Source organism: Plasmodium gallinaceum (genome assembly GCF_900005855.1).
Source record: "Plasmodium gallinaceum strain 8A genome assembly, contig: PGAL8A_v1_10, whole genome shotgun sequence".
NCBI lineage: Eukaryota > Apicomplexa > Aconoidasida > Haemosporida > Plasmodiidae > Plasmodium > Plasmodium gallinaceum.
This window is the reverse complement of record NW_021628239.1, coordinates 521,147-536,582: the sequence shown is the minus strand read 5'-3', so window position 1 is coordinate 536,582 and position 15,436 is coordinate 521,147. Positions and strand designations below refer to the sequence as shown.

The 15,436-nt window shown below is 17.9% G+C and overlaps 5 protein-coding genes across 5 annotated transcripts; 3 read left to right on the top strand and 2 right to left on the bottom strand.

The window, feature by feature from the left end:
- Nucleotides 1-2,768: 2,768 nt before the first annotated feature.
- PGAL8A_00014000 (zinc finger protein, putative) lies at nucleotides 2,769-5,885 on the top strand (the record flags this gene model as incomplete). Its single annotated transcript, XM_028671540.1, has 1 exon — nucleotides 2,769-5,885. One exon carries the CDS (start codon nucleotides 2,769-2,771, stop codon nucleotides 5,883-5,885), a length of 3,117 nt encoding a protein of 1,038 aa, XP_028528182.1.
- Nucleotides 5,886-7,350: 1,465 nt separating this feature from the next.
- Nucleotides 7,351-8,076, bottom strand: PGAL8A_00013900 (conserved Plasmodium protein, unknown function; the record flags this gene model as incomplete). The annotated part of the gene is made up of 1 exon (XM_028671539.1): nucleotides 7,351-8,076. The coding sequence occupies one exon, from the start codon at nucleotides 8,074-8,076 to the stop codon at nucleotides 7,351-7,353; it is 726 nt and encodes a 241-aa protein (XP_028528181.1).
- Nucleotides 8,077-9,200: 1,124 nt separating this feature from the next.
- Nucleotides 9,201-10,001, bottom strand: PGAL8A_00013800 (conserved Plasmodium protein, unknown function; the record flags this gene model as incomplete). The annotated part of the gene is made up of 2 exons (XM_028671538.1): nucleotides 9,201-9,839; nucleotides 9,972-10,001. 2 exons carry the CDS (start codon nucleotides 9,999-10,001, stop codon nucleotides 9,201-9,203), a joined length of 669 nt encoding a protein of 222 aa, XP_028528180.1.
- Nucleotides 10,002-12,297: 2,296 nt separating this feature from the next.
- On the top strand, nucleotides 12,298-13,224 carry PPP6 (serine/threonine protein phosphatase 6, putative; the record flags this gene model as incomplete). Its single annotated transcript, XM_028671537.1, has 1 exon — nucleotides 12,298-13,224. One exon carries the CDS (start codon nucleotides 12,298-12,300, stop codon nucleotides 13,222-13,224), a length of 927 nt encoding a protein of 308 aa, XP_028528179.1.
- A 714-nt stretch (nucleotides 13,225-13,938) lies between these two features.
- Nucleotides 13,939-15,036, top strand: PGAL8A_00013600 (DER1-like protein, putative; the record flags this gene model as incomplete). Its single annotated transcript, XM_028671536.1, has 1 exon — nucleotides 13,939-15,036. One exon carries the CDS (start codon nucleotides 13,939-13,941, stop codon nucleotides 15,034-15,036), a length of 1,098 nt encoding a protein of 365 aa, XP_028528178.1.
- Between the last annotated feature and the right edge of the window lie 400 nt (nucleotides 15,037-15,436).

Below are 15,436 nucleotides of genomic sequence, written 5' to 3'. Positions count from 1 at the left end.
GTTAAAGACGAAATTTTATGAAGTCCTTACTGGGACAAATTCATCTATATTTTAAAAGTTGTAATAATTTTTATTAAATTTTCTTCATTGTAAGATGAAGATATATTGTGATTTATTTTTATGGTTGAAAGCAGAGTAATTATCTAAAAAGTAGTAATATATTTCATTTATTTTTTTTTTAAAATATAAAATTTTTTACAGTTTTCAAATTTTATGTTTTTCATGAGAAAAATAGAAGTACTAGAAACGTTATATAGTAAACAAACTATTTATTATATTTTCAAAAATACATATGTTTAATTTAGAGTTTAACAAAAATATTAAATACAAAAGATAGAAGAAATTTACTCATTTCGAAAAAATAAATTCGAAGTAGAAATGAATAAATAAAAAGAATTAAAAAAAGAGTTTCTCTTCATATATTATGTATTTTGAACAAACTTCCTTTAAAAATGTTTGAGTATATAAGTATATATAAAATTATAACTTAAACTTATTTCAGATAAAGCTATTTGTCTTACAGTTTATGATACTTTATTTTTAAAAAGCTAAAAATGTGAAGATATATAAGAAGAGTATTAACCGTTTTTTTTGCCTTTCTATGCATTTTTTTTAAATACAAAAATATTTTATTCATATTAATAAATAACCAAAAGTTATGAAAAATAGTTTAAGGACAAATTCTAACGCAAAAAAAAAAAATATGTACAAAAAACAATTTGAAATGTACTATTTGTTAAAACTTCAAATCATTAAATATAGGCATAAATTAATACTAAAAACGCAATTTTTCTAAAGATTTTATTAATTTAAAAATAAATGTTTTTAATAAATAGTAATGATCTTTCTTTTTAATTTGTAAAATATAAGAATTAGACAAAAAAATTGAAATTGTTAATGTAACATATTATAAGTATTATAACATAAAATTAAAACACATTGGATATGTACTTTTTATTTTTAATTTTTTTTAGTTATATATGCAATTAACATTTAAATAAAAATTTTTGTATAAAAAAAAAAATGGAAAATTCAAATAAAAGAATGTAATTTATAAAATTATTTATGTCAAAATTTATTTTTTTTAAAAATATTTTAAATTAAAACTAGAGGTGTTGTATGTTTAAAAAAGTTTCATCATAATATAAAAATTATTTTCCTATTTTATAAAATATGTATTTTGTTAATAAGAAAAAAATAGTCACGTAAAAATAATTGATACATAAAATTTAATTTTTATATTCTAATTAAAGTATTGCATTCTTTTTTAATTTAAATGATAAATGAAAAATAACTTTTCTTTAATTTATATATTTCTTATTTATTCATATATTTTTTTTTTTTCCATAAAGAGAAAAGTAATAAAAAGCTTTTATATAAATTTAAAATATTTAAATAAGTGAAATATTTTATGAAAACACCTTTTTTTATTATTATTTTGAAATAATATATATAGACAGATAAATACCAATTTATAAAGAATTGTTTTTATATATAATAATTATTAAATCAGATTATTTCAAGATTCCAGTAAAAATATATTTTCAAGTAATTTATAATTTATACAAATATGTAATATAATAATGAATAAAAATTTATTTAAAGTGTGAGTTTTAAAATATAAAATCAAAATTATATAATTTTATTTTTTAAAATAAAAAGAAAATAATGCACTAAAGAAGTAAAAGTTCTTTGTTAAATATGTAAAAAAAATAATAGTTAAAGCATAATTTAATAATTTTTTTTACAATTAAATCATACATTTTTCTATTAAATATATATTTTTTTTAAATAAATAAAAAAAATAAAAAACTTTATCTCAAAAAACATTTATATATCTTCTTGATGACTTTATATTATTTTAAAATATTCAAGCATAGCAACTCAAGTATATATATGTTTTTTATTTAAAAATTTTTATATCAATTAATATAAATATAACAAAAAAAAAAAAAAAAAATTAAAAATAAGAATACAAAATATGAAAGGTCTTCATTATTAAAAATATATTATATATATATTTAATATATAAGGAAAATATATAAAAATCAAATATTAGGACATAAAAACTGTACTGATTTTTTATGTAACTTTCATTTTTAAGATTTATAAACTTTTTTAAAATATTTAAAAAAAAAAAAAAAAAAAAATTGTATATTCATAATTATAATTTTAATTGTCGAAATATTGCAGAATTACAAAAAAAAAAAAAAAAAAAAAATAGTTTAAATCAAAAAAAATAGTATGCTTGATTTTTGTTTATAATGTTTGACAATGCATATAAACTTTTTTTTTTCAAGAAAAAAATAATATATGCATTATAAATAAATATATACATTGTTATTTACATGTAATATTTTAAAGTTTGTACTTAAAAGTTGAAATATCATTATATATTTAAAAAATCTTAATTTGTTGAATTTTTTTTTTTTTTTTTTTAATTTATTTTGCATGAATGTGTTTTCATGCTTTTCTCTTTTCATGTGTTTTTTTATGAATAAAAAAATATTGGAAAAAGTCTAACCAAAAAAAATTATATTGAATATTTTATCAAATATTGTTCCCTTTTTAAGTGAAAAAAATAAAACTTAAAAAAATTAAAAGAAAAATTTACAATTTTTGTAAGATTACATAAAATAAGGAGTAAAAATAAAAAGGAAAGTATTAAACATTCATATATTTGTAAATTTTATTAATGTATGAACAAATTACTGACATCGAAAAAAAAAAAATAGTTTTTAAAAAAAATAAACAATATTGTTTTTAGAATGACTAATGAATTAGAAAAAAGCTCAAATGAAAATATCATCGAAGTAATATCTATTGATGCTGAATCAGGAACTCAAGAAAATTTTGAAAAAAAAAGTAGCAATGATGGAATAATTAATGAAGAGAATATATTCTCTGATATTTCAGAAAGAACCGAAAATTCGTATGTACAAATAGACCATGAAAATAAAATACTAAAGGAGTTTTATGATTTAACAGAAGGTAAAAATAACAATGATGAAATTATAAGCATAAATTCAAATTCGATAAGTATCGGTAAGGGAATAAATATAAATTCTGCAGAAGAAAATGGGAAAAATGAGGAAAAAAGAAATATATTTGAGGAAAAAGAAAAAAAAAAGGAAAAAAAAAAATGCATAGAGGAAAAAGAAAAAAAAATAGAAAAAAAAAGTTTTTCAGGAGAAAAAGAAGAGCAATATGTTAATTTAGAAATTGAAACATATTATAATAATGATAATAATAATAATTGTAATAACATATATAATAATATAAATAATAGGAATAATGTAAATAATGAAATGAATGATAATAGACATAATATGAATAATGGAATGAATAACAGTAGTAATAATGGTAATAATAATAGTGTTGTAAATAACAACAATGAAAAAGAAACAGTTATATCTATTTTATGCCATATATGTTCAGATGTAATGGAAAAATCAATTTTTAAAGATCATTTATTTGCACATACAATAGATGCTATACAAAATAATCAAAGAAATTATGGATGTGAAAGGAGAATTAACCTAAATGATGATGTTTATGAAATAAGAAATAAAGATTGCTATAATGACTTGAGTAGATGTACAAAAAGGCAAAGTAGAACTAGTGCACAAAATTGTGCATTCAATAGTACAAATTGTTCATTTAATGATTTTGATAAAATGTTTGATAATAATAATATTGAACAAGCAAATTTTTTTAATATGATTTACAATTATAATTCTAACCTTGATGATTTTAAGAATAACTCGTCAAATATTAATAAAAGAAATAATAATGCCACAATAAATAATGCTAAATGTACCATTGATCATAATAATAATAATAATAATAAAGATAATTTAATAAACAATTTATATAACAATACAAATGCAAATGATATAATTGAAATTACAAGTTCAACAGAAAATGAAGTAAATGATATATTATCAACTAGTATTAATATTGAGGATAGAAGTAGAGTTGTAACAAAAAGTAAAGAAAATACGAGCAGTAAATTAGGGGATAATAATAATAATAATAATAATAATAATAATAATTATAGTGGTTTGTCTGCATTAACAGATTCAATTTCTTCTATTTTTAATAATCCAGATACATCATCATCAATTAGAAGTAATTCGGTCATTAGTAATAATACATATAATGATATAAACGAACAGAGTTCAAGTAGTATTGTTAACAATATACATTCCATGATGAATAGCATCCAGACTAGTATAAATAGAGTTAGAGAAAAATCTAAGAGTAATATAAATAATTTAAATAGAGATATAAACAATGATGTAAATAGAAGTGTAAATAGTGTAAGAAGAGATGTAAATAATTCAGCAAGTAGAATAACAAATAACGAGAATTTTAATAGTTCTGATAATATATTAAATAGGAAATTAAACAGAATATACAAAAATTTGCATAATATACATAGAAACATTAATGATGTATTAGACGATAATTTAAATTATTTAAGAAATAATAATATTAATAATTATAATAATAATAATAATGATATTACTAATCATATTGTCAATAATAATAGTAATACTAATAATAATATTAACAATAATAATGTAAATACTACAATAAGAACAAAGGTTACCAGCACAAGGCATAATAATTGTTCTAATTTAAATGATTCATTAAATAATGTAACTAGAACAAGAACACAACAATATAATAGAAACTTCGGTACAACATTTGATAATCAAAATAGATTTTCTCTGGAAAATTTTTCCACAGGTTCTCTTGGATCATCACCAAGTTATAGCTCATATTCTTCTAAAAAATCTTGTCAGCAAAATTCACATAACAAAGCATCAAGCATAAATGACCTAAATTATTTGTACTCTAATTTAGTTCAGAGATATCCATCTATTTGTGAAAGTTCCTCATTTTCTCATTTTGACAATAATCCTAATAATATATGGCCTTTAAGAAAGGTAACAAATATCAATAGAAGCGCAAACAATGGTGATTCAACAAATCACGTACAAAATACAGAAGTAAATAATTTAAGCTTTAATACTAATAACTTTAGTTATCGTAGTTCTAACAATAATAATTATACAAGTATATCATCTAGAAATAATTTAACAAATTTGAATAATAATGAAGATAGGACCATTAGACATAATATAATAAATAACGCCGTAACTATAGATATTACCGATCCTTATGTAGATGATTCCTTGTTTTTAATCACTAATGGAAATAATAGTAACACTAGTAGAAATAATAATATTATGAATACTAATAGAAATAATAATATTATTACTAATAATAGAAACAGCAATAATAATACTACTACCACAACTACCACCACAATTAATAGAAACAATAACACTACTACTACTACTATTAATAGAAATAATAATACTACAACCACTACTACATTTAATAGAAATAATAATAACCCTATTGTTTCTGCGAATCCTACAAATAGCAGTTCATTTAATTGTAATATTATTAATAACAATACAATAAGAATATCTGTGAATAGTTCAGGAAGAAATTTAACTAGTCAACAAATTTCAGCAAGAAGTAATGAAGGATCGAGTGGGAATATAAATTCAAACACAAGACAAAACATTTATGTTTCCAGTCAGAGTGAATATGAAGAAACAAATAGCATCTCAAGTACTTGTCCAGTATTAAAAGAAAAAAATGATTTTCTAATTGTTTATTTTGATATACACAAAAATGAACATAATAATTTAAAACTTTGTTCTATATGCTATGAAAATTATGAACATAAAGAAGCTCTTATTTTTTTACCTTGCACACATAATTTTCACAAAGCGTGTATAATTAAGTGGATTACTAAAAAAGCAACATGTCCTATTTGTAAAATAGACATTAAACATTATTAAAATGAAAGGATTTATTTTTACATATCGTTAATAATAAATTCATTTCGATATTCTATATGTATATATATATATATAAATAAAAAAGCCTCCCGCAAATTTTTAAATTTTCTTTTTTTAAACATATATTTTAAATTTTTTTTTCTTTTTTTAATTAAATGCATTGATGCTTTATTTTTAATTAATTGTTTTATTTTTATTTTTTCATTTTATGTTCTTTTTTACCTTTTTTTTTTCCCCATTAAATGGTAATTCTTACTTTTCTGTTTTTTTTTTTTTTTTTTTTTTTTAATAAGTTATTAAATGTTTTCATAAAAAAATGAAAAATTGGACATTTTAATAATTTATTAAAATTTCTAACATTTTAAAACATTTGTGTTAACTAAAAATAAATTTAAAAAATTTAGATTTACAAATCAGTATACAGAGGCTATAATAAAAAAAAAAAATAAGAAAAATATCAGCAAAATGAGTTATATATATTTTTTAATATAAAATAATTTCTTTTGGAGATAAAATTATATATTATCTTTAAATTATATACAAAATTATATATCTTATTAAACAAGAGTAATAATATAATAATAGATAAGGACATGAATGTTAGACTCTTTTTTTTAACTATACGAAATTTCCTAGTAAATTTTATTTTCTTTATTACCAAATAAATTTTGTATATTCACAATTCTAAAAAAAATCATAAAACAAAAAAAAAAAAAAAAAAAAAAAAAAAAAAAAAAAAAAAAAAAAAAAAAAAAAATAGAAATAAACGTAGGAAAACTATGACACCAAATTATATTTATTTATTATTTTAAAAATATTTTATACATAAAAAAAAGGAAAGGTAATTAAATAAGTATAATTAAAATATAATTCTATTAAAGATAATCCTTTTTTTTTTATAACTGTTTATATGAATAAATCTTCAAAATATCTAGTAAAATATATTATTGAATGAAGCAAGTTTCATTAATATACACACATATATGTAAATATATTAGATAAAATAAAAAATTTTAGTTTCAATGTGTTCTCTATAATTTATAATATGTTAAGTATAGCATTATCTCATTATTTTTATGAAATATAGGAAACCGAGTGGAAATACGTATAATTAAAATTTTTTTTCATTAAATTTGATAGATTCATTTTTTTCTTCAATGGAATTTCAATTTTGTATAAAATATTTATGGTATTTCTGTAAATTTTTTAAATTAATTGCTTTTCTACTAATAAATTTTAGTTATTTTAACTTCATTTTTTAAAGTAAAATAAATAAGGTTTATATGTACAAAAAAAGTAGTTCTAAAAAGTTGAAAACAAAATTTTATATGAAAGATTAGAAAAAAAAAAAAAGCGATATATTTTGCAAAAGGGTTCACAAAAAAAAGAAAATAATTATCTGAAATTCCAAAATTATAATAAAATTATACTTTTATGTAGCATGAGATTCATATGTTATCTATGTTTATAATTCTTTTCTCATTTTTATTTTCATTTTCATTTTTTTCTCTTTCTTCCTCTTATTTTTCTTTTTTTCTTTTTCTTTTTTATATTTTATAAGTTTTTTTATATGTTCATATTTATTTTTACTTTCCTTTTTTTTTTTATTTTCATACTTAAAAGTGTCTGTATCATTTTCTCGAACTTCATTTTCACAAAAGGTTTTCTTTTGTAAGAATTTTTCTTTTACTCCACTATAACATTTATTAAGTGTAGTATTGTTTTTATTATCTAACTCTATTCCATCATTTTTTAAAAATACATTTTTCTGTCTATTTAAGAACCATTGATTTTGACTAATTTTTATCTTGTCAAAGTCTGAAATGATTTTTGTATTATTTGTTTTATCATATATGCAATTTATTCCATTAAATTTGTTATCATTATAAATATAGTGACCATTTTTTATTAAATATTCTTCATGCAATTTTTTTCTTCTATTTATTTCTTTTTCTTCTTCAATAAATAGGTTTATGTGTTCATTGTATTCAATTTTACCTTCATTATTATTTATATTGTTTTTTAATTCATTTATATAGTTTTCAAATAAATGTTCATTCTTTTTTCTTTCTATTTCTCCTTTTTCTTTTATAAGCTTATTTTCATCATAATTAACTTTATATTGTACATCATTCCTGTAAACATTCCATTTTTTTTGAGGTAAAATATTTAATCCTCCATGACCTCCCATTAAAAAAAAAAGGATTTTCTTTTTATTCTTTATAACACAAAAAAAATTAATTAAAAAATGATTTACATCAAGTTTATTTTTAATAACGTTTTATTTCATTCCTTATATTTATTTATATTAGTTTTTTTTTTTTTTTTTTTTTTTTTTTTTTAAATAAAGACGTTTTATTTTTTTAAATAAATATTTTAATTTAAAGTTTGTGTAAAAAAAAAATTATCTTTTGATATAAGATTTTCAATTATTTTACAAATAAAATTCACATTTTAAATTACACTATTTTTTTTTATACAAAATACTTCATTGGTAATTTTATTTTTTATGTAAAATGTTTTATGTTAAATTTTTTCAAAAAAATTTGACAGGATTTTATTGTTTGAAATTTAAATTTATGTAAAATAATTTGAATTTTCTGTAGTAATGAAATATATAAAAAAAAATTTATCATCGAATTGTTGCTTTTTTTTTAACTTCAAATTAATTTAGAAGATTAAAATAAATATTTAGTATTTTTAAGAATTTGATTTCAATTAAGATTACATTATAAATAAAATTTTGCTGTATATGAAACGTCTCATTTGTAAATAGAAATTTTTATATATATCAATTTTTATCTTAAAAACAATATAAAATTAAAAAAAAAATATATGAAATATTTTCTCTTATTTATTATAATATAGCAAAATATAAATTGTTTCTGTAATTAACATATATTTGTTTTTAACGTGAAGTACAATATTTTATGTTTTCAGAACTTATATGATTATTATAAAATTATGCATCCTTTTCAAAAGATTATATTAGCATGACCTTTTTTTTTTTTTGTATTAAGATATTTTTTCTTTTAAATGTGTGTATAATTTTTAAAAATTTTATGATTCTTTAAATTAAATTATGCAAATATAAAAAAATAAAATATGCCAGAAAAAAAAAAAGAATAAATAAAATGAAGTAATTATATAAAAATATAATGAAAATACTAATCATAATTTCTTTATATCATCGATAATAAAGAGTAAAAACATATCTATATTAAATATAAAATTAATAAAAAGCTGTGATAAAAAAAAAAATAAAAATAAAAATTTTAATACAGTGAATATACACAAAAAAGATAGAAAAAAAAGTTATTTATCCATACTACTACTCATATTATTGGGTGAGCTGGACCTAATAACTGAAAAATCATTATCACCACAATTTTGACAAATATAATAATCTTCTATTTTAAAACCATTTGAATTAATAAATTTGCAAGCTCTACATTTAATAATAAATTTTTTATCAATTTTTGACGTGATTCTTTTTCTTTTTCTACTTTTATTTTTTGACTTACTTCTGTTTTTATTAAATAAATTAATTTTTCTATAAAAATGTAAACCTTCATGATTTGATGATGATGAATTAGTTTCACTTCCTATTCCTTTTTTATCTTCATCTTGAAATGCTTTAAACATTGGATTTTCACATTCATAAGCAAGGTGTTTTTCTAAAATATTTCTGAATCCATCAGCATCAATTCTACGTGTTTTTAATTTTTTCAAGTAATGCTGAAAAGAATTTTTATTATTATAAAAATCATATAATCTCTTATGTTGCCCGCTTAGATTAAGTTTTTTATTCAAAGAATCGTTATTATTTGATTCATCATTTTCATTAGTTTGTTTATGGTTTATATTTAATTTTTCACTGTTCATAATGTTATTACTTGCCTTTAACTTTAATATACTTCTGTATTTTTCTCCCAATATGTTATTTATTTCATCCTATAAGAAAAAAGAAAAATAAGAATGATAAATAGTATGAAAAAAAAAAAGTTAAAATACCGCGATATTTAAAAATAAACGAATGAAGTAAAAAATAAGATATACATATTATTTTTAGATTTTGAATAATACCTCATTTTCATTTAAAAAATTTGAACTCATTTTAAAATTATAATATTGATGTCATTTAAAATATATTCAAAATTTTTTAGAGATAAAACAATGCATATAATATTTGGTAACAAAAAAAAAATAAAAAATAAATTATAAGATTTTTTTTCTAAAAATTATGATTTAAATAAAGTTATTTGGATTTTTTATTTAATGCTTTTCAGTTTATTTCACTTAATATATATATATATATATGTATATATATATATATATCTTTATTTTTTATGTATATATTATAAATTTATTATTTTTTTTTATTTATATAATTTTTTCATTTATACAAATTTTTTTTTTTTATAATTATTTTTAAAAACTTAAATATTAAACGTACGAAATTTACCTCTTTATAAAATCTTTTTTTTTTTTAATTTTTTTGCATTATATATATTTAAGAAAACTTTAAAATACTTAATACTCTTAAATACCAAGATATTATAAAATCATATTTTAATGTACTAAAAAGCAAAATACATTAAAACAATTTTTGTTGAAATATCTTAACGAAAAAATAACCGTTCTATTTTAAGTATAGATATTTTAATTAAGATTTTATATATAATAAAACAAAAAAAAAAAAAAAATTATGCTTAATATATAGTAACAAAATATAAATTTTTTTTTTTTTATGAGAATTAAAAGAAAAAAAATGATTCAACGGTTATATAAAAAAAAATACCTATGTATTTATTATAATAAAGTCTCATAATTTTTGTAAATTCTTAAAACTTAATAAAAAAATGTTTGCAAGAATAAAAAGGAAGCTTAAAATATAATTGAATAAGGGCTGTTTTTTAAATATATTTATAGTTACTAAATACTTGCACATAGTTTGTTTAAAACAAAAAGTTTATAAAATAATAATAATATTACAAAAAAGATAAAAAGAGATTAAGGCATTATTTTATTCTATTTGATCGTGTTTTACTTAATTTTAGCAGATTCATATTATCTAAAGTTTTTATTTTTATTTTATAAATTTATACATATATTCAGATAATTAAAAAAAGAGACGATTTTGCTTAAAATTTTTTTTATAACTTTTTTTTAAGGATTCTCTTTAATATATTTTTGATAAGTATATTTTATGAATAAATGAAAACGAAAAATGAAAAAATAAAAAATTTTAACCTAACATATATAAAATATTCAATTTAAAAAAAATTTATGTCAATTTTTTTTTATATATTAAAATATTGCCTTAATCAGTACATAAGTCTTAATTATACAATATTTTAATTTAACAAAAAATATTTTTTATTAAAACTTCATATTAAAACAGTGTGTAAAAACGAAAAAAATTGTTTATAAAGTGTTTTTAAGTTTCTTTTTTCTTTTACCTTTCTATATAATATTAATAATACGTGTAAAAATAGAATATTTTGTTATATGCACATATATAGGCATAAATTTATATTTTTGTGCATAAAGTTTGCTACTATTATTTTTTTTTTTTATTAAAAAAAATTTTAGCAAAGTATCTTATTTTATGAGAAAAAAAAAAAAAAGAATAATTAAAAATATTAAGTGTAAGATTATTAATTATATAGAATAACATTAATAAAATTTTATATTTTTCAGTAATATATTTTAATATTACATTTCTTATAATATAGTTTTATACATAATTATTCAAAGTTTTTTAAATTTTAAATAATAAAAAAAAAAAATAAAATAAAAAAAAAAAAAAAACATGTTTAAAAATAAAAAAAGCTTATATCTTAATTACACTTTACAAAAGGAAAAATAAAAAAAATAAAAAAAGAAATTTTTTTGGGCGTAAACTTCATAATATGAATTTATAAAGTCCATGATTTCATCCTTTTTAAATGAAGATTAAGTCATTTATATAAAATATATATCAAAGGACTTAATAGCTGTTATTACCAAAAAGAAAAGTAATATTTTTTATATAATATATAAGTTTTTATTTCAAATGAGTATGCTTTATTTGAATGAAACACTATTTTTCTTTTTTACTATTTCTTTCAATAACTAAGATATTACTTATATTCTAAATAAATATTTCTTATTTTTTTAAAATTTTATAACTTTTATGTTTTTTTTTTTTTTTTTTTTTTAATTCATGCTTTATTTTTTTAGTGATTTTATAAACTTTACTGACATATCTAGAAAACCCCATCCTGCTTTTTATTTTTATACTTATATTCTTCTTTTAAATTGTTCTACATATATGTAGATTTAACTATTTTTAGTTTTTTTTTTTTTTTTTTTTTGAAAATGTAAGTAATTTTATAATTTTCTTTTTTTTGTTAGTATAGTATTAATAATGACGAAAAGCGAAGAAAAAAAATGGATAGAACAATTACGAATGAACCCACCAAAATTATTAGATGAAAATGATTTAAGGTTAGTATGTCAGAGAGTAAAGGAAATATTAGTTGAAGAAAATAATGTTCAGGCAATAAGTCCGCCTGTTATAATATGTGGAGACATACATGGTCAATTTTTTGATTTATTAGAGTTATTTGATGTTGGTGGTGATATAATGAATAATGATTATATATTTTTGGGAGATTATGTAGATAGAGGTTATAATAGTGTAGAAACATTTGAATATTTATTATTATTAAAATTATTATTTCCTAAAAATATAACTTTATTAAGAGGAAATCATGAAAGCAGACAAATTACAACTGTTTATGGATTTTATGATGAATGTTTTAAAAAGTACGGAAATGCAAATGCATGGAAGTACTGTACAGATATATTTGACTATTTAACATTAGCAGCTCTTGTTGACAATCAAATTTTTTGTGTACATGGTGGTTTATCTCCAGAGATAAAATTAATTGATCAGTTAAGGCTAATCAATAGAGTGCAAGAAATACCACACGAGGGGGCTTTCGGAGATATCATGTGGTCGGATCCTGATGAGGTAGATGACTGGGTAGCTAATCCAAGAGGTGCAGGATGGTTATTTGGACCTAAAGTTACAAAAAAATTTAATTATATTAACAACCTTGAACTAATAGCTAGAGCTCATCAACTAGCTATGGAAGGATATAGATATATGTTTGATGACTCTACAATTATTACTGTATGGTCAGCTCCAAATTATTGTTATCGCTGTGGAAATGTTGCAGCAATAATGAGAATTGATGAAAATATGAATAGGCAAATGCTAATATTTAAAGATACGCCTGATTCAAGAAATTCTATTAAAAATAAAGCTACAATTCCATATTTTTTATAAAAAAAAAAAAAAAAAAAGTATAAAAATAGAATATTATACATATGTATACATAAAAATATATATATATATATAAATGATTTTCAAATTTGTTTTATTCATTTTTTTTTTTTTTTTTTTTTTTATGTTAATAAATGTGCATTTTCTTTTAAAAAGAAATCTAACATTATTTTAAACTTAATAAGTTTCATTACATATATTTTTTTATATTTATTTTTATTTCTTTTAATTTTTCTATACTATTCTTAAATTCAGTATGTTTGATTCTTAAATAAACTTAATTTTCACTTATTAAACCTTGATACTATATAATAATTATTAAAGAAAATATATCTAAGAATAGTTAAAACTACAGATATGTAAAAATTTAGTATATTAAAAATAATATAGTTAATTTTTCTCAACACACTAAAATAATATGAATGATACACAATTTTTTTATATATTTTTTTTTATTATTCTTTTTTAATGTATTTATGTCAAGACAATAATTAAAAAAAAATTTTTTTTTTAATACATAGAATATTACGAGTGTTAGTTATTATATATATATATATATGTATTTATTTAATTTTTTTTTTTAACAAAAAAAAATAAATTTTGAAAAAAATTAAATGCTTTTAAACAATTGAGAACTTATTTATATTTTTAAATGTACATACATGTATTTTATATGAATATAATGAAAATATAAATGTAAAAAATTACAAATAAAAAATGTTTTTATGCAAATTTTTTTTAACGAGTATACTCATTAGTGTAATTTATGCTAAAATTTTTATGAATAATTTTACCAATAGTTTGTTAAAAAATGTTCATATAACGAGTGATAAAAATGAAGATATACTCAGAACTTCATATTCAAAAATAAAAAGCAGAGTAAAGCAGTATTATGCTAAAGAAAAAAATAGAATATTAAAAAAAAAGAAAAAAAAATTTTCATTAAATTACTCAAAATGCGCAGAAAAATATTGTTTTTTAAACTCATTAAAATTCACTGAGATAAAAGAAAACGTAAAAGTTTTATTTAATTTAGATTATGCAGAAAATAATATTATTTTTTCATATATAAAATCATTTAAGAGAACACCTCCCATTACAAAATTTTATTTAATATCTACTTTTTTGTTAAGTGCTTTAATACATATAAACAAAAATGTTTATAAATTAATTTTATTTGATTTCAATAAAATATTTAAAAAGTATGAAGTGTGGAGACTATTTTCACCTTATTTGTATATAGGTAATTTGTACTTACAATATATATTAATGTTCAATTATTTAAATATTTACATGTCAGCTGTAGAAATAGCTCATTATAAAAAACCAGAAGATTTTTTAATTTTCCTTACCTTTGGTTATTTATCTAATATTATATTTACTATAATAGGGAGTATGTATAATGAAAACATAATGAATATGAAAAAAAATATACACAAAATAGTAAATTTAATAATTAAACAAAAAAATAACGAAAATATAGAAATAAAAAAAGAGAATTACAATCATTTGGGTTATGTATTTTCAACATATATACTTTATTACTGGAGTAGGATAAATGAAGGTTCTTTAATAAATTGTTTTGAACTATTTTTAATTAAAGCAGAATATGTTCCATTTTTTTTTATTATACAAAATATGTTATTATATAACGAATTTTCTTTTTATGAAGTTGCTTCAATTTTTTCTAGTTATATTTTTTTTACTTATGAAAAATACATAAAATTAGAATTTTTGAAATATATTTTTCTCAATTTTCTTAAATTTATTCGTGTTTATAATATATATGATAAATACAAAGAAGAATACGAATAAAAAAATAATACATAATTGATAATAAGCAGAAAAGTTGATGTTTAAATAAACAGATGCTATACATATTAAACGAGTTTTTAAATTATTATATATTTACTTAATCATTATGTTATTTATATATATGTATATATTTTATAATTTTATTTGTATTAATTTCATTTCTCTAACTTTGTAAGAAACAATTTGAAGTACTTTTTAACATTTACTAATTGTTGTCATTACAATCATATATTTGTTTATGTAATTCTGTTATTATTATTATTATTATTTTTTTTTTATTTCATTATGCTGTTTTTTCTACTTCATTATTTCATTTCATTTTATTATGTCATTTTTTAATCTATTTTTTAGAAAAAATATATATATATATATATATATATAGAATAAATATTAAAAAATA